Source organism: Crinia signifera, chromosome 3 (genome assembly GCF_055691185.1).
Source record: "Crinia signifera chromosome 3, ASM5569118v1, whole genome shotgun sequence".
Lineage (NCBI taxonomy): Eukaryota > Metazoa > Chordata > Amphibia > Anura > Myobatrachidae > Crinia > Crinia signifera.
Genome location: NC_139219.1, coordinates 15,081,343 through 15,107,733, shown reverse-complemented (window position 1 = coordinate 15,107,733; position 26,391 = coordinate 15,081,343). Strand labels below are relative to the sequence as shown.

General features: G+C 48.3%; 2 protein-coding genes across 6 annotated transcripts in view; one reads left to right on the top strand and one right to left on the bottom strand.

Annotated features, from left to right (window-relative positions):
- Nucleotides 1-2,602: 2,602 nt before the first annotated feature.
- DNPH1 (2'-deoxynucleoside 5'-phosphate N-hydrolase 1) lies at nt 2,603-8,322 on the top strand. The gene is made up of 3 exons (XM_083175337.1): nt 2,603-2,867; nt 6,026-6,205; nt 8,144-8,322. Exons 1-3 carry the CDS (start codon nt 2,609-2,611, stop codon nt 8,263-8,265), a joined length of 561 nt encoding a protein of 186 aa, XP_083031463.1. The 5' UTR covers nt 2,603-2,608; the 3' UTR covers nt 8,266-8,322.
- Nucleotides 8,323-8,901: 579 nt separating this feature from the next.
- The window catches only part of CUL9 (cullin 9), a 62,754-nt gene continuing 45,264 nt past the window's right edge, over nt 8,902-26,391 (bottom strand). For all 5 annotated transcript variants that reach the window (XM_083175334.1, XM_083175333.1, XM_083175335.1 and 2 more), the window contains exons 27-41: nt 25,288-25,433; nt 20,300-20,411; nt 19,586-19,785; nt 19,212-19,459; nt 18,727-19,081; nt 17,654-17,794; nt 17,293-17,457; nt 17,021-17,184; nt 16,843-16,936; nt 14,055-14,129; nt 13,701-13,811; nt 11,820-11,937; nt 11,410-11,543; nt 10,881-10,972; nt 8,902-9,561 (exon numbers count right to left, since the gene is read on the bottom strand). In XM_083175334.1, coding sequence (XP_083031460.1) covers nt 9,360-9,561; nt 10,881-10,972; nt 11,410-11,543; nt 11,820-11,937; nt 13,701-13,811; nt 14,055-14,129; nt 16,843-16,936; nt 17,021-17,184; nt 17,293-17,457; nt 17,654-17,794; nt 18,727-19,081; nt 19,212-19,459; nt 19,586-19,785; nt 20,300-20,411; nt 25,288-25,433 — 2,357 coding nt within the window. In that variant the 3' untranslated portion in view covers nt 8,902-9,359. The remainder of the gene's footprint in view (nt 9,562-10,880; nt 10,973-11,409; nt 11,544-11,819; nt 11,938-13,700; nt 13,812-14,054; nt 14,130-16,842; nt 16,937-17,020; nt 17,185-17,292; nt 17,458-17,653; nt 17,795-18,726; nt 19,082-19,211; nt 19,460-19,585; nt 19,786-20,299; nt 20,412-25,287; nt 25,434-26,391) is intronic.

Below are 26,391 nucleotides of genomic sequence, written 5' to 3'. Positions count from 1 at the left end.
CGGGGGAGTGATGGGTTTTCTGCGCATGCACATAATGATTTATGCACATGTGCAGGGTCATGGGCAACGGACTTGGCGACTTGCACAGTTGCCTAACCGTTCGCACGTACCAATGCGAATTCAGTGCGCATTCCGTTACAGTGTGCCTCTGCTCTTCAGTGCGCATTCCGTTACAGTGTGCCTCTGCTCTTCAGTGTGCATTCCGTTCCAGTGTGCCTCTGCTCTTCAGTGTGCATTCCGTTCCAGTGTGCCACTGCTCTTCAGTGCGCATTCCGTTCCAGTGTGCCTCTGCTCTTCAGTGCGCATTCCGTTACAGTGTGCCTCTGCTCTTCAGTGCTCATTCCATTACAGTGTACCTCTGCTCTTCGGTGCGCATTCCGTTACGGTGTGCCTCTGCTCTTCGTGTGCCTCTGCCCTTGAGTGCGCATTCCGTTACAGTGTGCCTCTGCTCTTCAGTGTGCATTCCGTTACAGTGTGCCTCTGCTCTTCAGTGCAGTACAGACCGATATAGAAGATGATCTAATCGTAGACATTAGGAATGATTCAATGTCATCAATATTGAATCAATATCATCAATGATCTATGGACAATTTTGAATAATTTCACCATTGAATCATTGGATGATGAGCGTTTGGGATTGTATTCGCAGCTGGGGATTTGAAAGACTTGTGAAAAAGAGGACATAGTTACCACGATCCTCTCTATGGGCCTTATTTTGGTTCATTCTTTCTGACAAAATCCTTCTTAGATGGGCAAAACCATGTGCACTGCAGGTGGGGCAGATGTAACATGTGCAGAGAGAATTAGATTTGGGTGGGGTTTTACTTCAAAGTGAGATCCATATTGCAGTGTAAAAATAAAGCAGTCAGTATTTTCCTTGCACAGAAACAAAATTACTCACCCAAATCTAATTCTCTCTGCACATGTTACATCTGCCCCCCCTGCAGTGCACATGGTTTTGCCCATCTAAGAAGGATTTTGTCAGAAAGAATGAACCAAAATAAGGCCCTATGATTGGTGAATATTTATATGGAACATAACTCACTGCCTATACCTGATTTTTTTACTATTTGGTCTATAAGATTGGACGATCCTTCTTTTACAGGTGGCTGCAAGAGGGAATGTTTTGCGCCTTGCAAATCATTCTTCATCACTGTTTTCACTATGGGGGTTATTCAGACCTCCATGAAAACCTTTGGGCACTCCTGCGTTTTCCTGACACTCCTAGTAAATGGGCGACTGACACCCACAAATATAAGCTTCCTGACAATCCCTTTGCAACTAATATATATATATTTTTGTTCTTTAGGGTGTCAGGACATAGAGCTTAACTCCGCCCCCTATTCTCCCACAAACCACCCCCACCAGGCTCTGATTGGCCCACAGCCTAGTATATACTAAAACAGTGGTGACCATTGGTGGGCGAAACCATCTATGGTTCCCTTGCAGATGGTTTCCCGCCATCAAGATTAAATATCAATGGTGAAAGTATTCAAAATCGTCCATAGATCATCGATGATATTGAATCAATATTGATGACACTGAATCATCCCTAATGTCTACGAGTAGATCACCTTCAATATCGGTAAACAATATCATTCAGTGACATCACCAGCACCGACTGAACAGGTGGGTCGATGGCTAAATAGCATGTTCAGCAGACGGAAGGGGTCGTCACCGATGCGCACATATTTAACGATAGAGTGTATGCATTACACTTTTAAAAAAAAAATATATCGCTCAGAAGGGCCCTATCTTTTAAATTATTGTCTAGTGTGTATCCTTCTTTTGAAGTTGTCTCTCCGGGAGAAGCACGGAATCACACTGTGGGGGCGGGGATGAGGCTGACGTCAATAAGCCCTACCTCCTGTTGTACAAACACCGTGATTCGAAAAGCCGCGGATAGAGGGGGGACTTAATGATTAAAACTGACGCAAATCATGTCATTTTAGGCCGGCCCCCTCTCCACGGACCCGCAAATGTCGGTATTTCAGTCAGCGGGGAAGGGCTACCCAATTTTCTCTAACCTCTCAGCCATTCGGGTAGGATAGGCAAGTGTACGGAGCTTAAGCTGGGTACACACTGGGTGATAGATCGTTAAGGATATGGATGATATTGATGTTGTTAACGATATATAGTGCAAATTACTCAGTGTGTACCCATTATGTCGTTAACGATGCACGCTCTCGCACATCGTTAACGACTCCCCCTGTTGTCTGTACATGCAGGTCGATCTGACAATATCGTCAAAGCCCACATGTACGGAGCAAGGAGTGGGCGATGTCACAATATCGGTCGTTGACATTGTGTATGCACTATATCGTTCCTCTGCGACACCGCCAATATAGCCAACATTATCGGTGATGGGGATTGCTTCAGTATGTACTCGGCTTTTAGGGACAGCCATCGATGTATGATAACCATCAACGGTTGAATGGAAAAAAAATCCATCTAAGGGTGATCATCAATGTTTTGCGTCATTTCATGACCACCTCTCTGGCAGGTGCTATAGCCAGGGCAAAAAAATAAACTCAGGAATCGATGGCAGTGACAAATTGGCTCTCAGCCATCGATAGCAAACCCGTTATCCGCCGGTTGCTACCCATCGATGTTTGTCAGGACAGGTAGCTCTGCTCTGGTCGATGGCCATCCCCATCTGATGTCACATCCGTGTGCTTTCCGTAGTAGTGGCGGGCTCAGGACGGCGGCACACACAGGCAGCATGGCGCAGACGCCCATCTACTTCTGCGGCAGCATCCGCGGCGGGCGGGAGGACCGGGCGCTGTACGAGCGCATCATACTGCAGCTGAAGCGCTACGGAGCGGTATTAACCGAGCACATCGCGCACCCGGAGATCACCGACGCCGGTACGAGGGGTGGGGGGAAGCCGGTACCCGCCAGCTGCTGCCTCCGCCGCCACAGCTGGAGCCGCATCCGGGGCCCGCGCGCTCAGGGGGAGGGGGAAGTATAATACTGGTGCACCCCCATATACTACCACTGCCCCCTTCTCCCCATATCACCTGCTGCGAGGGACACAGCAGCACTGACCCCACCTGTAACAGTGTGGCCGCTTATATACTGCTGCTGCTCTATATATACTGACTCACTGGCCTCTATACATCTGTTATTTATACTGGTACCGTTATAATACTGCTCTAATGTCAAGGGAAATGTTATATTGACCCCCCAATTGTATTATACTGTAATCTCTAAGGAGGAGGAGGGGGAGTTCATTTCCCTTTACATCTTGGGCCGTATTAAATGCGTCAGACGAGGGGGTTAAATGACGAGGATGGACGAAAAGAAGCGAGCCGCACTGGTTAACCCCTGTCCCGGCCGCTCACCCTATTCAATGTTCCGGGGGAACTCTCGCTGTCAGGTGACGGCGAGGATTCCCCCGGTTAAATGCAGCGGGCTCCCTGCATTAGCCGCGAGCCTCGCTGTTTTAGCGGCCGCACACGGTTTCCACAATGCTGCAAAAACCTAGTGACTTGGGAATGGCGTGTGCAGGGGGGTCAGTTGAATACTGACCGTACGAGCTGTCAGCACTGCTCGCTGTCACAGCTCACAAAAGCCATTGAATATACCCCATTCTATCTACCCCCTCACAGAATTCACCCTCTGTATCTTACCTGCGAGGGTTGTTAGGGTCTCATCCATAAACTAAAGCCCCGTACACTAGACTAGAATGTAGAAGATATCAATCAGAAGCGCCCTTGTCAGCGATACCTTGTACACGCAGTATCCGTAATGACCACGCACATCGTTAACAACTCCTCTTACCCCTGGTCTGCTGCGACATGCAGGTCAATTTTGGCTAGATAGCCAGCAACCTGCATGTTCAGCTGGTCCCGATATGGTTCAGTGTTTACCCTAACCCGCAATCCCCCTTGAACTACCCAAGAACCTCCTGGGCAGCAGGACTGCATACGATGCCAGGTGAGCCTGGCCATGCAATTGACAAGGGGGAAGAGACGATGGTAGAATTGACGCAAGGAAAAGTGTATGAGGGTCGAGGGTCCTGCTTGTGAGGCTATATTTAATCTTTTGTAACAGAAATATATATATTTTCTTCTTCCGAATTGTCTCCCTGATTTCTTTTAGGCCAATCGCAGAAAATTACTATACAATATTGTCATTATGTTCTTTCTGGTATACGGAATATGCATTTGTATCCTACATCTAAAGAGTTCTAGGTTCAGGGATGTAGGCAGTAACTGTGATAGTAAATGTCCGCAAGCCAGGCCTGTAATACCCTGCTACAACATGGAAGCACTGCTGGACTAAGTGCTACAATGGGGTGTGGGATGACTACCCGACGGTCAGTACAGACATCGGAATCCCAGCTGCCAGCACTCCGACAGGGGGGGGCGAGTGCAAAAAAAAAAAAAGCCTCTTATGGGCTCACTGCGCTCGCCATAGGTATATTCCACCGCTAGGGGGGTTGTGGAGCCCCACAAGGGAGTATAGCCCCTGTCGAACAGTTGGTATTTCGATGTCAGTATACCAGCTGTCGGGCAGTCATTTAGCGCCCGCTACGGTGCCAGTGTGCCAGTGTTCCTTACCACCATTGCTGCGTAGGTTGTGTGCGCAGTCGCTCCTATTTCTAACACCATTAAAGTTCCAGAGAATTATCGCAACTCGGAAGATTAGTAAAGTGAACAACAAAGTAAAACATCCCCTCCCCCCCCAATAAGCGTGCTGTGATGTGAGCAATAGTGCAAGCTGAAATTGGTAGCCAGTAAACAGGATGGTGCTGATGTTTTCTAGTACTGATGCGACATTGGACGAGCGCTGAGCATACAAGTACAGATCACATCCAAATGTACTGGATAGGTGTAAAGCCCTGCACACACGGTTCAATTTGGTCTATTTTTCTATTCGATTTTGCTTATATAAGCAAAATTAAATGGAAATTGAATGCATTCGATGCCGATTTGCTGCATTGAAATTGAATAGAAAATAGACTGTGCAGTCAAGACTATATATAGCCTAAATCTAATGCCCTGTACACTCGCTTAGATTTGCTTTAGATTCGATTTTCTATTAGATCTGGCATTAGAGCATCCCATTCCATTTGGCATTAGATCTGTACTTTTGCATTCGATTTCGATTTCACAATGTAATCATTCGATTTACTGGATCGAATTCGAGATTTCCTTGGCTGCACAGTAGATTTTTCTATTTGATTTTGAGAACACGGGAGCGCGCATCGAATCAAATGCAGATTGAAAGTGTCCTAAAAACCATTCGATGTGGAGTCTATAAGCAAAATCGAATCGAAAACAGGGAAAAATCTAAGCATGTGTACACAGCTTTATATGTACACCATGATCTAATCAGGATTGAATAGAAAGTAAATCGTACCGTGTGTGTGTACACTAAAGTGGGCTTGCAGCGGCATTCTTGTATTGCAAACTACTGTGCGGGTGTGTGCACCCTTCTGTGGGATATGCAGAGTTGGATATCCTCTCCTGTTCCCAAATGCAGTTTTGGCACCTTGTACATGTTAGGTGCGATTGTACACTTATACTCCTTGCACTCGCTCGGCCCATCCCGGACATGACCGGCTGAGACCCCTTTCAAACTGGTGGTCCGAACTGGCTTATTGACTGGTTTGTGACCTCACCAGAGGCAAGTGATTGACCAGCGCTTAAATATGAGATCCTCTTTAAGCCCCAAGTCTTCAAATGCTGTGAATGAATTACCGGTCGCGTCAACCCGGGTTGAACCAATGCTCAGGGTGAAATGCAGGACCTGGGTTATTTCATCTGGATGCATTCACACTGCCCAATATCCCAGGTTGCTGCTCATTCACATGAAATAAGGCTCAATATTGCTGCAGTGTTAATGAGAATTTGAATGAAATAAACACAGAAACTGGGTGGGCAGTGAGCACGCAATGTGGGAACAGCTTTGTGCAAATTGTCCAATTTACATCCAACTCTGTATTTCAGGTCCTTTTATTGGTAGGGGACATAAACATCTGTATAATTTATCGGTAACTCAGTCACTTTCTTTCTAGGGGAGGATGTTAAAGGGGGAGACAAGTACATCCATGACCGAGATGTTGAGTGGCTTCAGCAGGCAGCGGTTGTAGTAGCAGAAGTGACGCAGCCATCCTTAGGTGTGGGTTATGAAATCGGCAGGGCTATTGCAATGAACAAGAAGATCTTGTGCCTGTTCAGACCATCCAGTGGCCGAGGTGAGCGGTATCATATGGCCTACTTGTGTAAAAGATATAACGTTCTCTGGGCCTGATTCAGGAGCGTACACAGTTGCCTGGAACAGTTGATCCCAGCACAGTTGTGTGGAACAGTTGATCCCAGCACAGTTGCGTGGAACAGTTGATCCCAGCATAGTTGCATGGAACAGTTGATCCCAGCACAGTTGCGTGGAATAGTTGATCCCAGCTTGCAGTGCTGAGTTCGCAGCTCCATGTCTCCTGCAGGCCCCTCCTGGCGGTCAGACAGACATACAATACTGGTTTTAGGCTTCATTGCATTTTTGTCCCTGTCTGAATCAGGCGCGCCACTCAGTATTATTTCCTTGAAGCTGCGGCCATTGAAGTGCTTTCAGCGCCACCTGCTGTTATTATGCACATACAGCATTTACTGTATACAGCAGCATATATTGTTTGTATTATCTGCAGCTTTATTACTATATCTGAGGCATATTGTATAAATAGGGATTGTTTGCACTTACCTTTTTTTTTTTTTTAAGATTTGTGAACACATGGAACTAAATTTGGGTACACACCAGAATGAACTTGTCCTGATACGTTCAGCTGGATCGACCAGTATATGTGCCCAATATGAGTGCCAGAACAATGTATAGGATAACTAGCCATATTGTAGGCACAGGATATATGGTGTATGTGGCAGCTGAGCATCTCCGTGGTCCTTTTTGGCATCTTACCTGCAATTGGTTTGGTTCCTTGACACCATAGAACACATGTCTTCAACCTGTGGCCCTCCAGATGTTGTAAAACTACATGTCCCAGCATGCCCTGACACTTTTGACATGCTCTCATAGGAAAAAATGTGGCAATGCATGTTGGAACATGTAGTTTCACAACATCTGGATTGCCGCAGGTTAAAGACCCATGCCATAGAGCCCTCTAGCCCAAATCAAGGCGGCCTCGGAGCAGGATTCTGAAACCTTTTCAGCATTACTGATACTGAACAGGGCAGGATTTATAAGGACGGTTTTATTATTGTTAGAATTAGTAACTCAGGGGTAGATGTATGAAGCAGTGATAAAGTGTCTGGAACTTTATTACTGACCAATCTGCTTCTAACTGTCCCTTTTTGAACCCAGCCTGTAACTTAACAGTCAGGAGCTGATTGGCCAGTGATAAAGTACCAGGCACTTACATACATCTACCCCTGCTAAAATCGATTGATCAGACATATTTCGATAGCTACCAGTGGTTGGAGATCTCCAACCATAAAAGCAATTGCCAATATAATTTGGTATGTGAATCATATTACTAGCATCAGCTACAATACGGATATAAGGCATGGAAAAGAGGGCAAATCATTTTAATATCATTATACCCTCTGCCCAATAGCCCCTGAATATTATCGCCTCAGGTAGGTTTCCCACCTACTCTCTTGGATCCCAATCCCAGCTCTCTCCTGTTTTGTGGTCCCCCCAATAATTTTTTTGTATTACGGTTAACTACAAATCACAGCAGGAGATGTATCCAGCCTGTTTAGGAGGGAATTTGTCCACATCACGGGCAGAGAGAGCCTGCTTGGGCAAATGTGCACACACTTACAGATGCAGGGAGTTACAGCGACGCGGGGAGCCTAGAAACTGCACGCACGTACATACAAGCATGTTGGATCAAACCATTCTGCATGCGTCTGACACTGCTGACCAGGGATGTAAGTAGCGTGTGTTTACGCATCGGCAACCCAGAATGAAAGTATATATATACACGCTGGCTAGGAGACTCATCTTGAACCTAGTAGAGGGCGGGTTTAAATACACATTGCTGATAAACCGCTATTTGCTGGGCATCATGCCTTCTGGAGAGAGAGCACAGTGGTCTGTGTCAGTAACATTGTATGTGTGTGGTTACAGGGCTGATGGGATATACTGTATAAGGTCTGTGACACTTTCCCTTTCCTTCCAGCCCTCTCTGCAATGATTCGGGGAGCCCAGAACGGTCGCTCGGTGCAGGTTAGAGACTACGAACCGCAGGAAGTGACTGATATTCTGTCAGAGTACTTTACGGTCACTTTCCCCTCATTGTGACGTTCCACATACAGCTGTAATAAACGTTTTCTATGCCTGACGCAGGCCTACTTCTCATATCCAGTGTTTTATTTCTCTCGGGGTGGTACATACTCTGCGTAGGCTTCAAGCTGTCACTTAATGCATACAGTGGTATGGAGGCAGCAGAGGTTTTATTCTGGTGACTGTACAGGACTTAGTGACTTCATTCTATTACTCACAGCACTCTGGTTACAGTGACAATGGCGGTCTCTTGGAGTCTCACATCACAGAAAATGGGAGGCAGTAGAACTCCGGTCTCTGTATACAGATCTGGGTATGTCCATCGATGGTAGCATAGTCAATGGTTTTAACTATCGATGGCCTTCCCTTTTTTTTTTTTTTACTGGTGGGCCAATCAGAACCTGGGGGCAGGGCTTTACGGGTGTCGGGGGGCAGGGCTTTACGGGTGTCGGGGGGCAGAGCTATGCTCAGTGTCCCGCCCCCTTTGCTAAGAGAAACTATTCGGTTATGCTCAGACATCGATGGAGGGAAACCATCTGGTACTCCCCCACTGACTATTCTACATTGGCCATAAACCATCGGTGATTTTGACTCATCGATGGTCATCCCTACACAGGATCAAGCTTGAAATCTACAAGAAACCACACAAGTCCATTCTCATAACAGCTTAGCTGAACCTTTAATAAATGAGCGTGACAGTTTTTCAGAGACAGCTGCAGATATTTCTGACTGCGCTGCCGTCTTACCACCTTTTACCCGCCAGAGGCGCTGACCCCAGATAATACGTTATACTGAGGCATCACAATGAGACTGAAATAAACAGCATTAATTCTAATAAAAATAACTCTTAATTATAAATATATATATAATTCCAGCTCAGTCACTGGGGTTAGAACTGTAATAGTCAAGTGATGAATTATCCGTAATTAACTCCTGCTGTGCCGAGAGCCAAGCACACCACTTCCAAGGTATCCGCGGTGGAGGCACGTTGGGGGGAAGGGAAGCCGGATGGAAAGAAAGAGGTTGGGTATAAAGAAGCACCCGGATGGACACACCCATTTGAAATGAAGACTTTGGACAAAACTTAGGAAAGATATGAATCTGAGTAGGGGTCACTCGTAGGCCTCCCCATCGAAATCTTCAAAGATGAAGGAATCTGGCTCCAGATTCTCCGAGCCGTCGTCTTCGTCGTATGAGAAATCATCCTCATCTAGATCGTCGTCATACTCCTCCTGCCACTCGGGGACATAGTCATCGTCTTCGTCTTCCTGCTCACCCGCTGTGTCTCCGGAATCAGAGGCCCCATCCATCGTGCTGGAAAGAGGAAGGTGCAGAAAAAAAAAAAAACGTTTTACCCAGCACAGGTCACAAGTGTCACAAGAATTGACTTGGAGATGAAACAAGCCCCGTACACACTGGCCAATTGCATCCCCCGCCGGTCCTAGCGGCTGCGACGTTACGGCATCAGCAAATGCATACACTTGCTGGTGGGAGCATGGTCTACATTAGTGATGGGGGCCGGTAATGATCGAGTAGTGGTCGTTAGATGTGTACACACTTGGTCATATTATGAACGCAATCGGCAGGGACACGGTCACTGAGTTCCTGCGACCAGCGGCTTCCCCCCAGCAGAGGGTCTCGTTTTCATCAGCCACCATCGCTGGTGGCTGATGAAAATGGGACACTCACTAATTTGGTTGCTCAGCGACTAATCGCTCCGTGTGTACGGAGATTAAGAAGGGTCAAAATGAGCATTATATCGCCCAGTGTGAATGCACCAATACAGTACAAAGACCATACCAGAGGATCCCTGATCAGTGCTGCAAGGTAGTAATGCACCCGTACAGAAGCACATGTATACCTTAATAATGCTAATGACTGTGTACCCAACAATAATGAGAAAATGTGTTCCAGGACACCTTGCCCATATAGAGATACATACATACATACATAAGATTAGCATCTCTCTTCCTGAAAATCGCCTTAAAATAATGAACGTAACTAACCGAGAGTTATAAACACCAACAGGAGTTAGTCTCCACTACACAGAGCAACGGACTTGTTCTGCCCCTCCCTACCGATAATATTGTCAATTGCATCCTGGTGATGTAAATCAAAAAGTTTAACGTTCCAATACCCCCCAGCACCGCAAATGTGTTAAACATACTGTAGTGCCCCAAGTTCATATTATGCCACAAAAACCCCTATTCACATTTTGCCACAGTTCCCCACACACTGGTGGTGTAATTATGCGTGGGGACTCCTGGGTGACCGGCCCGCCTGCCCTGTTTGATCTGGCGCTGCCTGTGGTGAAGAGAAAGCCACTGATGCAGCGACATTCCGGTAACCACCATTATATCCTCAGAGAGGGAATACGACTGGACTATTAACCTAACTGATGGACTGCTGCCGTCTACAGAACCACTGTGCTCTGTTAACTCCGAGCTATAGGCTGTCCTATTGGCTGACTGAACATTCCATAAAAACAGCCCAAGCTCTCAGGTACCACTCGGTCATTAACATCAGTTATACTCTCTCCTGAACACACAACACTGCTGTGAATAGGCTGAAGAGCTTAGTGTGTTACAAGAGATCACAAGGGACGACTGGGCCTAAGAATCAGAGGTGCTTACTCTGTGCCGCCGGGGAAAGCCGGTACATCTGGAACATTGGACGCTTTCATTTGTCGGTCATCTGGCTGACAGAGGAACCCTACACGGAAGTCCTGCGTGAAAGAGACATAGATGTATATGCGCAGAGAGAATAGATTTGGATGGAGCGTGTCCAAGCTGAAATCCAACTTGCACTGTAAAAATAAAGCTGCCCAGCAATTGTGGGCTACATGCAAGAGCAGACAGTATTTGCCCTTCATAGCAAAATATTATGTATTTGCAACCACTTGCATGGCAACAGGGTTTGTTCTAGATGCAAAGCCCCGCAATGTATATTAAAATGTTTGACATTTTTGGCCTGTGTTCCAAGTCAAGGGGAAAAAAAACACTATATTATATTCCATCGATGGTCTCCCTGTTTAGTAGAGTATCAATTTTGGCCCCTATAACCCTGTCAAATACTTTCTGTACCCATCTTTACCAAGAGACATAATTGTCCTAATATACTCATAATTGCTACTAGAACAGAGTTCGAAGAGGTTCCTCTCACCTGGGTAGAGTGCTGTAGAATGCCGTTCAGTCTCTCCTGCACTCTCCTGACCAGTTCCAAACCGCTGTTGTACTTGTCGGAACTCAGCAGCCGCACAGACGAGGCGAGGTCCTCGCTCTGCAGAAGGCTGTACTCTGCGGGAGGGGAATGAGACATGTTGTTTCTCTGGCCTCTTGTGTTACCTTACATTAAGGACTGTTCCTTGCTTCATCAGAGCTAATCACCCATATATGCACTCTGCCATTATAAGTGTAATTTACTAGTGTCCCTGCCCATTGCTGCGGACTCCGTTACTAACCCTAATGGTAACGCGCTCAGAGAAAGCAGAGAGGCAATAGCGGACACTGATAACCTTGGAAGCAGCTACAACAGGGATACCATCGGTTACTAGGGTCACGCAGCGTTCTCACCGAGCAGGATCTGCAGTGCATTGACGTGAAACTCGAGGTTTTCTGTTTGAGACTCCAGAACATCAAGCCGCTCAGAGTCCTGGTTGTAGTAACTGTACACACAGGAGTAGCCTAGAACCTGGAACAGACAGCAGTAATGTGCATGTTACAACAATATGTGAGGGCGCTGATACACAGGATCCTCCAGGATTGTAAGTGAAGCATTACATACAGATTTACACTAGAATCTAGAACACTCAGCACCGATACAAAGTAAGGTCTAGAACAATACAAACACAAATGTGTAAATTAGATTTCTCTTTCATCATAACATTTATAGTGGTAATAGGATACGGGGAGACTGCTCTAAGACAATTGCACGGGAGAATTATTCTGCTCCTCCTTCCTCTATACCTCCATTCTGTAGGTTGTATGCTTGCTAGGCTGCATGTCAGTCAGTATGGTCACTCTCCCTCCAACTCCCATTCTCTCCTCTCACACACAGTCTCTTCTTGCCCATTTCCTCCTATTTCCTCCTCTTGCTCCCTCATCACCCATTTTCTTCCTCTCACTCTCTCCACTTGCCTATTTCCTCTTACTCTCTCCCCTCACCCATTTCCTACTTTTGCTCTCTCTCCCCTTGCTCATTTCCTCCTTTTGATCTCTCTCCCCTTGCCCATTTCCTCCTTTTGATCTCTCTCCCCTTGCCCATTTCCTCCTTTTGATCTATCTCCCCTTGCCCATTTCCTCCTTTTGATCTCTCTCCCCTTGCCCATTTCCTCCTTTTGATCTCTCTCCCCTTGCCCATTTCCTCATTTTGCTCTCTCTCCCCTTGCCCATTTCCTCATTTTGCTCTCTCTCCCCTTGCCCATTTCCTCCTTTTGCACTCTGTCCCCTCACCCATTTCCTCCCCTTGCACTTTTCCCTCGCCCATTTCCTCCCCTTGCTCTCTCTCCCCTCGCCCATTTCCTCCCCTTGCTCTCTCACCTCGCCCATTTCCTCACCTTGCTCTCTCCCCTCACCTTGCTCTCTCCCCTCACCGATTTTCTCGCCTTGCTCTCTCCTCCTCTCCCATTTCCTCCCCTTGCACTCTCTCCCCTCGCCCATTTTCACCCCTTGCTCTCTCTCCCCTCACCCATTTCCTCCCCTTGCTCTCTCCCCCTCGCCCATTTCCTGCCCTTGCACTCTCTCCCCTCGCCCATTTCCACCCCTTGCACTCTCTCCTCTCACCCATTTCCTCCCCTTGCTCTCTCCCCTCGCCCATTTCCTCGCCTTGCTCTCTTCCCTCACCCATTTTTTCGCCTTGCCCATTTCCTCCCCTTGCTCTCTCTCCCCTCACCCATTTCCTCGCCTTGCTCTCTCCCCTCACCCATTTTCTCGCCTTGCTCTCTCCTCCCAGTGAAAGCTCTGTAACTGGGTCACGCCAGAGGTTACAGGTCATTGTAGTAGAGTCAGACATTACAGGTGTAAGGAGAAATGAAGGAGATGGATCTCATGCTACTGCACAGTTACTTCCATAACAATGTGAGAAATAATGGTTATAAAATCTGAAGATCAATAAGAAAAAGAAAGAAAAAAACGGAAACTTCTGTCCGAAGCCAGAACACGAGAAAATCCACTAGCTGGTCTGGTGCTTCTCAGGATGCGCCAACAGGTCATGTTTTCCATATATCTTCTTGCTGAATCACAGGTGCATTATATACAAACACAATATAAAAAGATCCACAGGTGGTTCTAATCATTTCACCTGTGATTCTATGTGGAAAACCGTTCTAGTCTCTTCCTCAGCTAAGAGAACTTATAATGAAAGGATTGTTGTCCAGCGGAGGGAGTGGAACGTGCTGGAGCGTGACCCCATCACTGAGGGATGTGGGAATAATGTGATGACAGTGCTGCTCTTACCTTCCGGCTCATCTCTAGAACCCTGCAGGCACTGATGACAAAGGTCAGAGCACGAAGCGGAGGTTCTTCATTGAGGACGCACAATCGATTTCTCAGTGAAATTGCAAAATCCTTTAAAATAAGAAAAGCTCGTGTGACTGGGAGGACTTAACGCTTAAATTAGGTATAGACTAAGTTGATACGAATACCCTATACTAGACTCAGGACAGTGTGTACTCGCCAAGAGGATCAAGCCTGAGCATAGGATGAAGGTCATATCCTATACTAAGATAGATGTAACCGTTTTAGCTCTGACTCCTAAACATCAGACAATTCCAGGCCCACCCTGCACATATACTCATAGGGATAACATACCTTCGCCTGATGCTGGAACGTGCACCTCTCATTGTAGTCCTGGAACCTCTTCTCCTGACGTGCAGCTTTGCTGACCTGTCCCAAGACAAACACCCGATCATGTATATAGCAGAGCAAATATATATATATATATATATATATATATATTTTTTTTTTTTTGTTTATTTATTTATGAACTATGACCAATCCGGTCTGCACAAGGCAGAGCAAGTTGTTAGTGAGTACATCACCTTAAAATTGCTTAAAGCCTTTATTGATGCATAGTGAATTTTACATTTTCAATGATGTCTCAAGCATGGTAATTCTCAATGTCTTAGAGGTGCCGCATAACCACGAGATGCAGAGACACCACGGTCAGCCCGGCAGCCGATTCAGTGAATGAAACAGCCGTGATGTCCGTGGTTGCGTGGGCACGAGGTGGTGCTAGGAGCATTAGACACCGGGTATAAGTATCGGTAAGTGTGTCTGTAGTACTTTGCTGTAGGTGTGTCCTGGTGACGGGGTTAATCCCTGAAACATTGACCTTAATACACATGCCTCTGGAGTGCCGTTATTCCTATCTTTGATTGTTATGCTGCATTGTTTTGGTGCATGCACCGGGCCAGCTGTCTGAATTGTTTGAGTGCCGTCAAAACAGGACAATGTGTGTGTGTGTGTGTGTGTGTGTGTGTGTGTGTGTGTGTGTGTGTGTGAGAGAGAGAGAAAGTAATAGTATTCATGGTAGCTACAAGGTAGGGGTTAACTCTTATATTACTTTCTAGTTCTATCCATCTGACATAATTCCTCTGCCTAAGAATCTGAAAGAACATTCAAATAACTCTTCCATTCCCTTCTATAACTCTGTAGCAGCCATGATGTGTGGGACGTGCCCCACCAATGTTATGAAGGAGAGGATGTGATAAGCATAAACGGAAAGGAAACTGAGCAAACGTCTCTTTACTGGACGTTCCTTCCGAACTGAGCATCAGCAGATGTTACATACAGAAGCCACAACTAAACCATTCTGAGTTGGGAGATATTGCAAAAGAAGCAAGTCGTTTTGTATCTGGAAGAAACCATGCTGCACTGCAGGGGGCGCAAATGCATTTATTATATTTCCCTGCAGGGTAAATACTGGTTGCTTTTGCAGCCCACAGACACTTGACAGCTTTATTTCTACACTACAACTTAAGGTGCCCATATATATAAGGCTGCGCGATGCCCCAACCTGTCAAAAGCTCCGACCAGATCCGCTGATCGGGGCCATCAATAAAAAAAAAATCCAGATTTAACAATCCCCGCCAGGATCGGAAGATTAGAATTGTTAAAAATGCTTAATAGCCTTGATTCCCCAACAAAAGGATTTCCCAAATATATCGTAGATGTATGGGCACCTTTAGTTTTTAGCTTGCTTACCCTCCTCATAAATCTATAACTGGGTACACACCTAAACATTTATCTTTCCAATTTGTCTGATGTGAATAAAAATCTGGTAATGTATGGGAACAAATAACCATTAACTATTTGCTTTCAAACACAGGAAAGCAATAATGGTTGTTCAGACAAACTGTTTAAATCCGTTAAATTAAAAAAATAAAAAAAATTAGAAAAAAAGAAGAAAACATTTCTAGAACTTAGTCTCTCTCACATATTAGTATCAGTCAAGTGAGTGCGGAACTGGAAGCACCCACGCACAACCTAATCCCAAAAACTCATGTACATTTGGCATTTCCTAACCATGGAAAATCACAACCCAACATCTCCTTGATGAAGTTGCACGTTTCCGGATTTGTCTGAGGTCTTGTGGTTGCCCAGAGATGGCTCTACTCCCTCCTACTCCTTCCCACCTATCCTGTCTATGAGATCACTCCTGGAAGACTCTATTTAAATGGCGAAAGTTGTTTCCCTCGTGTGACTTCCCTTAGACATCTCCCATGTTGGGTAAACAATCACTAGCTCCGCCCTATATGGCCGACAGGCTTAAAAGTAGACATTTGAAAAGATCGACAGGATCAAAAGGTCAACATAGTCACTTTTTTTTTTACCTTTTCTGGTGCCAATTGTATGTTTAACCACATGTGACCAGGGGAGGCTCCAGGAGGTGGGGCTGCCGCGCACTTCAAAATTTAAATAGGGGGATGCACAGCAACTGCCACTCCAAATTGACTCAAGTTCCCCATACAATGCGACGCACGCTCCCACGGGCATCGCACAATACAAAAAGGTCTGTGCTGCACATACTTTTTGTACTGCCCGCGGATCACATCGCATGCAAAATGCATTCATTGCGATCCGCCTGATAACGCATCGCACTGCACGCTGCTTATCGCACTGCACGCTGCTTATTGCAGCATGTATGGGGACCTTCACTGCCAGTTGGAGTTTCACCCCTATTTAAATTCTGGACTGTGCTACAGCACAACCCCTGGAGCGGTCACAATTGGTGTACCACGTTCCCTTGTCATCCTTCGAGCAAGGTGCCCAAATCCACTAGCGCTGCGCTTGGCACAGGTTCCCATTTCCAATTGCTGTGCACAGGTTCGGAAAAACATTGTGTTGACCATTTTAACCTGTTGATCTTTTGTACATGTTGACATGTCCACCGTATGGAGTCAACCTAATACAGATTGACCCATCCTCCGGATACAATGTATATGTTACATGTACTAAGCGACAGCGGCTGGATTTATATTTGATAAAAACCTAATAAAGGATGTAACTTCTAACTAATCTTAACAAATGAAACTCAATCAAAGAATGAAATGGCCTAGTCCAAGCGTATACGGGGGGGGGACGCAGTCACACTCACCATAGCAGAACAGTTGTAATAATCCTTATGGGTGGGCTTCCAGGGTTTGAGGCACCGCCAGCAAAATCCATGGTTACATTTGGCACAAGTCATACTGTGGTAGAGAAAGAGACCGGTGATCAGACCAGAGAAAGGGATATATGTAAGGCGCAGAAGGTTATGTCAATACGTGACTTACTGCAGGCAGCCCTCATTTTTCTCAATCGGGGCCTGACAGCTGGGACAGTGCTTCGAAATGAGCTTCGTCAAGTGCTTGCTCTGAGCTTCGATGGTCATTCCATCGTAGAACCCCCCATCATCCATCCACTGAGACATGTGACTGCAGCTTGCCGGGTAATGAGCCTGATACAATTAGGATGGGAGAGAAAAAAAAAAAAAAGGAGAATTAAACAAGTTCTAGCTGCACAACAGACTGTCAGTGCATGGAACCATCAGAGGGGGAAGACTCACTTCAGGAAAACTGCAGTTGAAGCAGGAGAGCCAGGAGCACTTGGCACAGGCTGCCCCGCTGCCCAGTCCTTCTTTGCACAGGATGCGGTCGCAGCCTTGGGGGTTCGTGCACCAGGTCAGGTTCGAGCAACTTTCCACAAACCCACGCAGCAAGGCTTTCTCATACTACAGGAGGCAAGAACAAGGTTACACTTTTCCACCCAGATTAAAATAGATTATCCTATGGGACTGGAGAACAAAGGAAATGTTTTACATGCAGATGGGGCAGAAGACCAATAATTTACATGCAGACAGAGGGGTCTCTGTAATCAGAGTTTAGAGGATAAAAAAGAGCTTCCATGAGATAATACGTCTGCCGTACCTTCTCAATGACCTCTTTGGAGGATATGATCTTGCGGATGAAGTCAGAGGTGGGCTGTGCCAGACAGTCTGTAGTTGGACACGTGCAGGTCAGCACGAGGTTCTGCTCAATCCGAGTGGTTAGATATTCATTCCAGCAGTTCTGCAGACATTAAGGAGGCCATTAGTGTAAATCAGAGTCTCCTAGACTCATTCCTCACAGGCAGCCCGTCTAACGAGGCCCATTCATCAGCAATCACAAAAAAAGAGATTCCTTGAGTTTCTGCGTTTGTTAGCCTCGCTTTATCAATTTTCTAATCCGCCAATATGCGAACATACAATTGGGATATTTTAGTGATTTGCAATTTTTTCATTCACAGATCAGATCTTCAACTCGTAAAACAGCTCATAAGCACTAGACAGAAGTCTCAGATTGTTCTAATAGCGCGACAGTCTGAAAATGGCTGATCGTTACCATACACTGGCAATCTACAGCCCTGATTGGTCTGCAAAATCCAACAAGTTGGACAAACCCCATTCACCAATTCCGATCCCCTTTTGGTTGAAGTTGCTGACAGTTGAACCCCATACATTTCCAAAACCGTCTGCAAATGCAGAATTGGCTCAAATGATTGCATTGTATGGGCCCCATAAGGACAGGATGGCCAGAAAAAAACATCAATTGATCCCTACAGATGCGTCCGTGGTCCTCGTTCCAGCGAAAGGATCACACGGACATGTTAGTTGCGATTGCGGCTAGTCTAGCCCTAGTGCGACCCGTTTCCGAGCGCATACGCATCCATTCGATCATATGGTATGTGAGCGGCCTCAGGACTCTACATATGGCAAACCATTTACAATTGCGGCGGCTAGCGGCACAGAGGAGTTAGGACTCATCAGTAACAGTCCACTCACGCTTATCAAACTGGTGGGATACTATACTATACTAAACCGAATAAAAGTATGTGTATGAGGAGACAACATAGGGCAGAAGATCATGGTTATACATTCATAGCCCCTAACCACTGATCCAGTCTGATCCTCTGGATCCTCATCATTATCTTGCTGCAGAATGGAACTTGTATGGTGTCTCACCTTACAGCAGCAGTGCTTACAGCACAGAGATGGGGGGCTGTCAGAGGGACTCAGCGGACTCATACACACAGGACACGCGGGCTGTGGGCTCTCAGACTCGAGTGGCGCCTGAACTTCCAACCCGGACGCGATCAGTAGAACTTCGGGGTCATCAGTGTACTTCTGCAGCAGTAAGTCCACGTTCCACTTGCAGTGGATTAGAAGGTGCTGGGCGGTATCCTGGGTGACACTGAGTGTTTCTGATACTTGATTAACCATCTGGCACATCAAGGCCCACACTTCCTCCTGGCTCAGTGTACGCCCCATGGGGAGTAGAACAGACTCCAAAACCACCTGCTCGACGACTCCGCCAGAGCTGAAACAGAGGACCCACCATGACAATATATAATACAACACGTCCGTCCTGGCTCCCTAAACAACAGCAGGACATCCATTATTCCAGATACAGTACATATACAGAATTCCCAGAAGAACCTTATTGGTACCTGGACTTGATGATCATGTCTTGCTTCTTCTTGCTGGAACTCTGGAAGCTGATGTGGGCTTTGCCCTTGTGTGGCGTGGAAGGATCCTTGGAAAGGTATTCCAGAATATGGGGGCTATCCTCGCTGCGACGGGCATAGCCCTGGCTGATGAGGTACATGATGCAGGACAGGACGTCTGTGTGGCTGCAACTGAAGTTCAGAAACTTAAGGCTCTTTCCAAACTCCGATTTCCGACAGGATTCAATGACCTGGAAAATCAAGTATAGAGTGGTTTACGTTCCTTTAGCACTTGAAAAGTGATGAGACATGGTCATCATTGTACTAACAACCCAGATGGTTATAAAATCACTGCATAAAGACTATGTCAGGCTTACCCGGAACACCAGATTGTCAATATGAAGCTCGCTCTCCTCCTTCATTATCTGCGTTATTAGACAGAGGATAATGTTCCTTTTCTTTTCTAAAGTCCACCCATCATCTTCCTCCACATTCAGGTAGGTCTGTCTGGGCAACAGCTGTAAAACCGATCTTGGACCTTGTTCTATTACCTTCTCTTCATTCAAACACAGGAGCCCTTCAAAAATGGATGACATTCAATGGACGGGAGCAGGAACGGGGGAAGACTGGAAGGGCACGGACGGGGGAAGATGGGAAGGGCACGGACGGGGGAAGATGGGAAGGGCACGGACGGGGGAAGACGGGAAGGGCACAGACGGGGGAAGACGGGAAGGGCACAGACGGGGGAAGACGGGAAGGGCACAGACGGGGGAAGACGGGAAGGGCACAGACGGGGGAAGACGGGAAGGGCACAGACGGGGGAAGACGGGAAGGGCACAGACGGGGGAAGACGGGAAGGGCACAGACGGGGGAAGACGGGAAGGGCACAGACGGGGGAAGACGGGAAGGGCACCGGCGGGGGAAGACGGGAAGGGCACCGGCGGGGGAAGACGGGAAGGGCACCGGCGGGGGAAGACGGGAAGGGCACCGGCGGGGGAAGACGGGAAGGGCACCGGCGGGGGAAGACGGGAAGGGCACCGACGGGGGAAGACGGGAGTAACGGGAAGACTGACTGGAGAAACATAGAATACCTTTCTTCTTGTGTGCCAAGATACTCCCCTTGGCAGTTAGAGGGGCAAGTGCATGACTCACAAGAGTCTCTGCTAATCCTGTTGATTGAATAATTGCCTCTTCCAAAACTTCCTAGAAACAAGTAAAGTTCACCAGTCTTAGCCCTAGCACATACAGGAGCAACGCAAATACACTGCACCTAGCACTAGCACATACAGGAGCCACGCAAACACACTGCACCTAGCACATACAGGAGCCCCGCAAACACACTGCAACTAGTACTAGCACATACAGGAGCAACGCAAATACACTGCACCTAGCACATACAGGAGCAACGCAAACACACTGCACCTAGTACTAGCACATACAGGAGCAACGCAAACACACTGCACCTAGTACGAACACATACAGGAGCCCCGCAAACACACTGCACCTAGCACTAGCACATACAGGAGCAACGCAAACACACTGCACCTAGCACATACAGGAGCCCCGCAAACACACTGCACCTAGTACTAGAACATACAGGAGCAACGCAAACACACTGCACCTAGTACGAACACATACAGGAGTCCCGCAAACACACTGCACCTAGCACTAGCACATACAGGAGCAACGCAAACACACTGCACCTAGCACCAGCACATACAAGAGCCACGCAAACACACTGCACTTAGTACGAACACATACAGGAGCAACGCAAACACACTGCACCTAGCACTAGCACATACAGGAGCCCCGCAAACACACTGCACCTAGCACTAGCACATACAGGAGCCCCGCAAACACACTGCACCTAGCACCAGCACATACAGGAGCAACGCAAACACACTGCACCTAGCACCAGCACATACAGGAGCCACGCAAACACACTGCACCTAGCACTAGCACATACAGGAGCAACGCAAACACACTGCACCTAGCACCAGCACATACAGGAGCCACGCAAACACACTGCACCTAGCACATACAGGAGCAACGTAAACACACTGCACCTAGTACGAACACATACAGAAGCCACGCAAACACACTGCACCTAGCACTAGCACATACAGGAGCCCCGCAAACACACTGCACCTAGCACCAGCACATACAGGAGCAACGCAAACACACTGCACCTAGCACCAGCACATACAGGAGCCACGCAAACACACTGCACCTAGCACCAGCACATACAGGAGCCACGCAAACACACTGCACCTAGCACCAGCACATACAGGAGCCACGCAAACACACTGCACCTAGCACTAGCACATACAGGAGCCCTGCAAACACACTGCACCTAGCACTAGCACATACAGGAGCCCCGCAAACACACTGCACCTAGCACTAGCACATACAGGAGCCATGCAAACACACTGCACCTAGCACTAGCACATACAGGAGCAACGCAAACACACTGCACCTAGCACTAGCACATACAGGAGCAACGCAAACACACTGCACCTAGCAATAGCACATTCAGGACCAACGCAAACACACTGCACCTAGCACCAGCACATACAGGAGCCCCGCAAACACACTGCACCTAGCACCAGCACATACAGGAGCAACGCAAACACACTGCACCTAGCACCAGCACATACAGGAGCCCCGCAAACACACTGCACCTAGCACATACAGGAGCCCCGCAAACACACTGCACCTAGTACGAACACATACAGGAGCAACGCAAATACACTGCACCTAGCACTAGCACATACAGGAGCAACGCAAATACACTGCACCTAGTACGAACACATACAGGAGCAACGCAAATACACTGCACCTAGCACTAGCACATACAGGAGCAACGCAAACACACTGCACCTAGCACTAGCACATACAGGAGCCACACAAACACACTGCACCTAGCACTAGCACATACAGGAGCCACACAAACACACTGCACCTAGCACTAGCACATACAGGAGCCACGCAAAAACACTGCACCTAGCACATACAGGAGCCCCGCAAACACACTGCACCTAGTACGAACACATACAGGAGCAACGCAAATACACTGCACCTAGCACTAGCACATACAGGAGCAACGCAAATACACTGCACCTAGTACGAACACATACAGGAGCAACGCAAATACACTGCACCTAGCACATACAGGAGCCCCGCAAACACACTGCACCTAGCACATACAGGAGCCCCGCAAACACACTGCACCTAGCACATACAGGAGCCCCGCAAACACACTGCACCTAGCACTAGCACATACAGGAGCCCCGCCAACACACTGCACCTAGCACTAGCACATACAGGAGCCCCGCAAACACACTGCACCTAGCACATACAGGAGCCCCGCAAACACACTGCACCTAGCACTAGCATATACAGGAGCACCGCAAACACACTGCACCTAGCACTAGCACATACAGGAGCCCCGCAAACACACTGCACCTAGCACTAGCACATACAGGAGCCCCGCAAACACACTGCACCTAGCACTAGCACATTCAGGACCAACGCAAACACACTGCACCTAGCACCAGCACATACAGGAGCCACACAAACACACTGCACCTAGCACCAGCACATACAGGAGCCACGCAAACACACTGCACCTAGCACATACAGGAGCCCCGCAAACACACTGCACCTAGCACATACAGGAGCAACGCAAACACACTGCACCTAGTACGAACACATACAGGAGCTCTGCAAACACACTGCACCTAGCCCCAGCACATACAGGAGCCCCGCAAACACACTGCACCTAGCACATACAGGAGCAACGCAAACACACTGCACCTAGCACCAGCACATACAGGAGCCACGCAAACACACTGCACCTAGCACATACAGGAGCAACGCAAACACACTGCACCTAGCACATACAGGAGCCCCGCAAACACACTGCACCTAGCACTAGCACATACAGGAGCCCCGCAAACACACTGCACCTAGCACTAGCACATACAGGAGCCCCGCAAATAGGGATGCCAATCCTGGGGCATTTTTTCAATCCCGGGAATCAGGATTGAAAAATGCTCAATCCCGGGATTCCCGGGATCCCGGGATTGGCATCTCTAAATCAGTTTAGGCCAAAAAACACGCTACAATAAAACAAAAAGCCCAGTCCACCCCCTGCTTCAGCCGCCCTGCACATTCATTTACTTACACCGGCGGCCAGGAGCAGGGCAGACAGGAGCGGGAGGCGTCGGCGGCGGTAGCAGCAGAGCGGGCGGCCGACGCTGCCAGGTCCGGTCCAGCGGGCGGGCAGCAGAGCGGGCGGCCGACGCTGCCAGGTCCGGTCCAGGTCAGAGATGATTCTGGAGCAGGTATGGGCAGTCCGACCTGCTCAGCGTGATGGTCAGAGGTCACGCTGCGCAGGTCGAACTGCCCATACCAGCTCCAGACTGCAGTCTGGGGATCAGGAACTCCTGGGTAGCGCCTGAGCACTCGCTCAGACACTGCCCGGCATTAGATATGCGCATGCGCATATAATCCCGAAATCCCGGGATTCAAATCCCGGCGTTTTTTAGGCCAAATCCCGGGATCCCGCCGATCCCGATCCCGGGATTGGCCACCCTACCTGCAAACACACTGCACCTAGCACATACAGGAGCCCCGCAAACACATTGCACCTAGCACTAGCACATAGAGGAGCCCCGCAAACACACTGCACCTAGCAATAGCACATAGAGGAGCCCCGCAAACACACTGCACCTAGCACTAGCACATACAGGAGCCCCGCAAACACACTGCACCTAGCAATAGCACATACAGGAGCCACGCAAACACACTGCACCTAGCACTAGCACATACAGGAGCCCCGCAAACACACTGCACCTAGCAATAGCACATACAGGAGCCCCGCAAACACACTGCACCTATCCCCAACATGCCCTATTATATAATCCCATTAAAGTCAGTGTGCATACAATATCCTCCTACCCACCACTGCGCCAGACTGTATCCTCCCATCTAACTCATTGTGCCAGACTGAATCCCCCAACACTGTACCAGACCATAAACTGGTATCCTCCCCAACCTTGTGCCCGATCATATCATCCAGTCTACCACCACTGTACCAGACTGTATGCTTCCACCCACCACCACTGCACCAGACTGTATGCTCCCACCCCCCACACTGCACCAGACTGTACCCTCCCACTGAACCCTCCCATCCCCACCAATGCACCAGACTGTATCCTCCAACCCCCCCCACACTGCACCAGACTGTATCCTCCCATCCCCACCACTGCACTAGACTGTATACTTCCACCTCCCCACACTGCACCAGACTGTATCCTCCCATCCCCACCACTGCACCAGACTGTATGCTTCCACCTCCCCACACTGCACCAGACTGTACCCCCCACACACTGCACCAGACTTTATCCTCCCATCCCCACCACTGCACCAGACTGTATCCTCCCATCCCCACCACTGCACCAGACTGTATGCTTCCACCTCCCCACACTGCACCAGACTGTATCCTCCCATCCCCACCACTGCACCAGACTGTATGCTTCCACCCCCCACACTGCACCAGACTGTATCCTCCCACCTCCCCACCACTGCACCAGACTGTATCCTCCCACCTCCCCACCACTGCACCAGACTGTATCCTCCCACCTCCCCACCACTGCACCAGACTGTATGCTTCCACCTCCCCACCACTGCACCAGACTGTATCCTCCCACCTCCCCACCACTGCACCAGACTGTATCCTCCCAGCCCCACCACTGCACCAGACTGTATGCTTCCACCTCCCCACCACTGCACCAGACTGTATCCTCCCACCTCCCCACCACTGCACCAGACTGTATCCTCCCACCTCCCCACCACTGCACCAGACTGTATCCTCCCACCTCCCCACCACTGCACCAGACTGTATCCTCCCACCTCCCCACCACTGCACCAGACTGTATCCTCCCACCCCACCACACTGCACAAGACTGTATCCTCCCACCTCCCCACCACTGCACCAGACTGTATTCTCCCATACGCCACATGTAGTATTCGGTAAGAATAAACCTGCGCAGCAAAGCTGCCAATTGTCTCTCACCTCCTGGTGGTTAAATAGCAGCAAGACAAACATCTGAAGGGTGGAGACACGAAGGGTCAGATCTCCGTATTGGACCTCTGCATTTCCCAACCACGTCCACTGCAGCTGCCGAGACGGAGCGAGACTGGAGCCACGGACAGACTGACCTGAGGAATGAGAAGAATCACAGAAAATCTTATAGTGCGGCTGTTGCAGAAAAAGAAACCAGTAAAATCAGCCGCAGATATGGACGGATTACAAAGGGGACTTTGCAATGATCATATTCTTTGAGACCCTTTAACCCACTGAGTGCCAAGTGAATTTGTCAAAATACGTGTGAAAATGAAAAAAAAAACATCTTTATTCATCATAATGACCTGTAACGTTACCTTATATAGGAAATATATTTTTTACCCAACATTTCCTGTTTGAATTTATATAACAAATGTGAGCGGCGCCGGCATTTTTTAGCGGATATTTTGCACATCTCTTACAGAGATGTTGGCACTCACAGGGTTAAAGACAGTTCAGGCAACTAAAGTGTCTTCAATAGGGATACGGTCGTATTGTGGACTGCACTTAGATCGACACCATTGTGTCAACAGGTGGGAAGGGCGACAGGTGTCTAGGTAGACAGGCGTCAAGGTCGACAGGGTACAAGGTCGACATGGGTTTAGGTCAACATGGGTTTTGGTCAACCTAACCCTGTGTCTACCTAAACCCCTGTCGACCTAGACCCCTGTCGACCTTCATCCATGTCGACCTTCATCCATGTCGACCTAATGACTGTCAACCTAATGACTGTCGACAATACGATCCACGCCCCTTCAATACTAGGAGTCAGGAAAAACCCGAGCACTAAGGGCCTGATTCAGAGTTGATCGCTGATCCGCAGATCACTGAGAGTAGATAGCCACCGCCCAAACAGAGTAAAAACCCACCCTAGGTAATATTGCAAATGCATTGCGTTTTTCTGGAGACTCCCAGACAACGTCTGGTTCCCACCCCCCAAAGCACCGTCTTCTTGTCCATCAAATTGCGAAGGCAATAGATCCAGACACTATTTGGCCTCAGGCTTCAATCCGCACCCAACAGTTCAATAATCGCATGGATTGCTAATTGGCA

Excerpts from the sequence above, each read along its gene's own strand:
- DNPH1 (XM_083175337.1), top strand. The coding sequence starts at position 2,609 with ATGTTTGTCAGGACAGGTAGCTCTGCTCTGGTCGATGGCCATCCCCAT. Across the intron at positions 2,868-6,025 it reads CCCGGAGATCACCGACGCCG|GGGAGGATGTTAAAGGGGGA; the intron begins GTACGAGGGGTG and ends CTTTCTTTCTAG. Across the intron at positions 6,206-8,143 it reads CAGACCATCCAGTGGCCGAG|CCCTCTCTGCAATGATTCGG; the intron begins GTGAGCGGTATC and ends CTTTCCTTCCAG.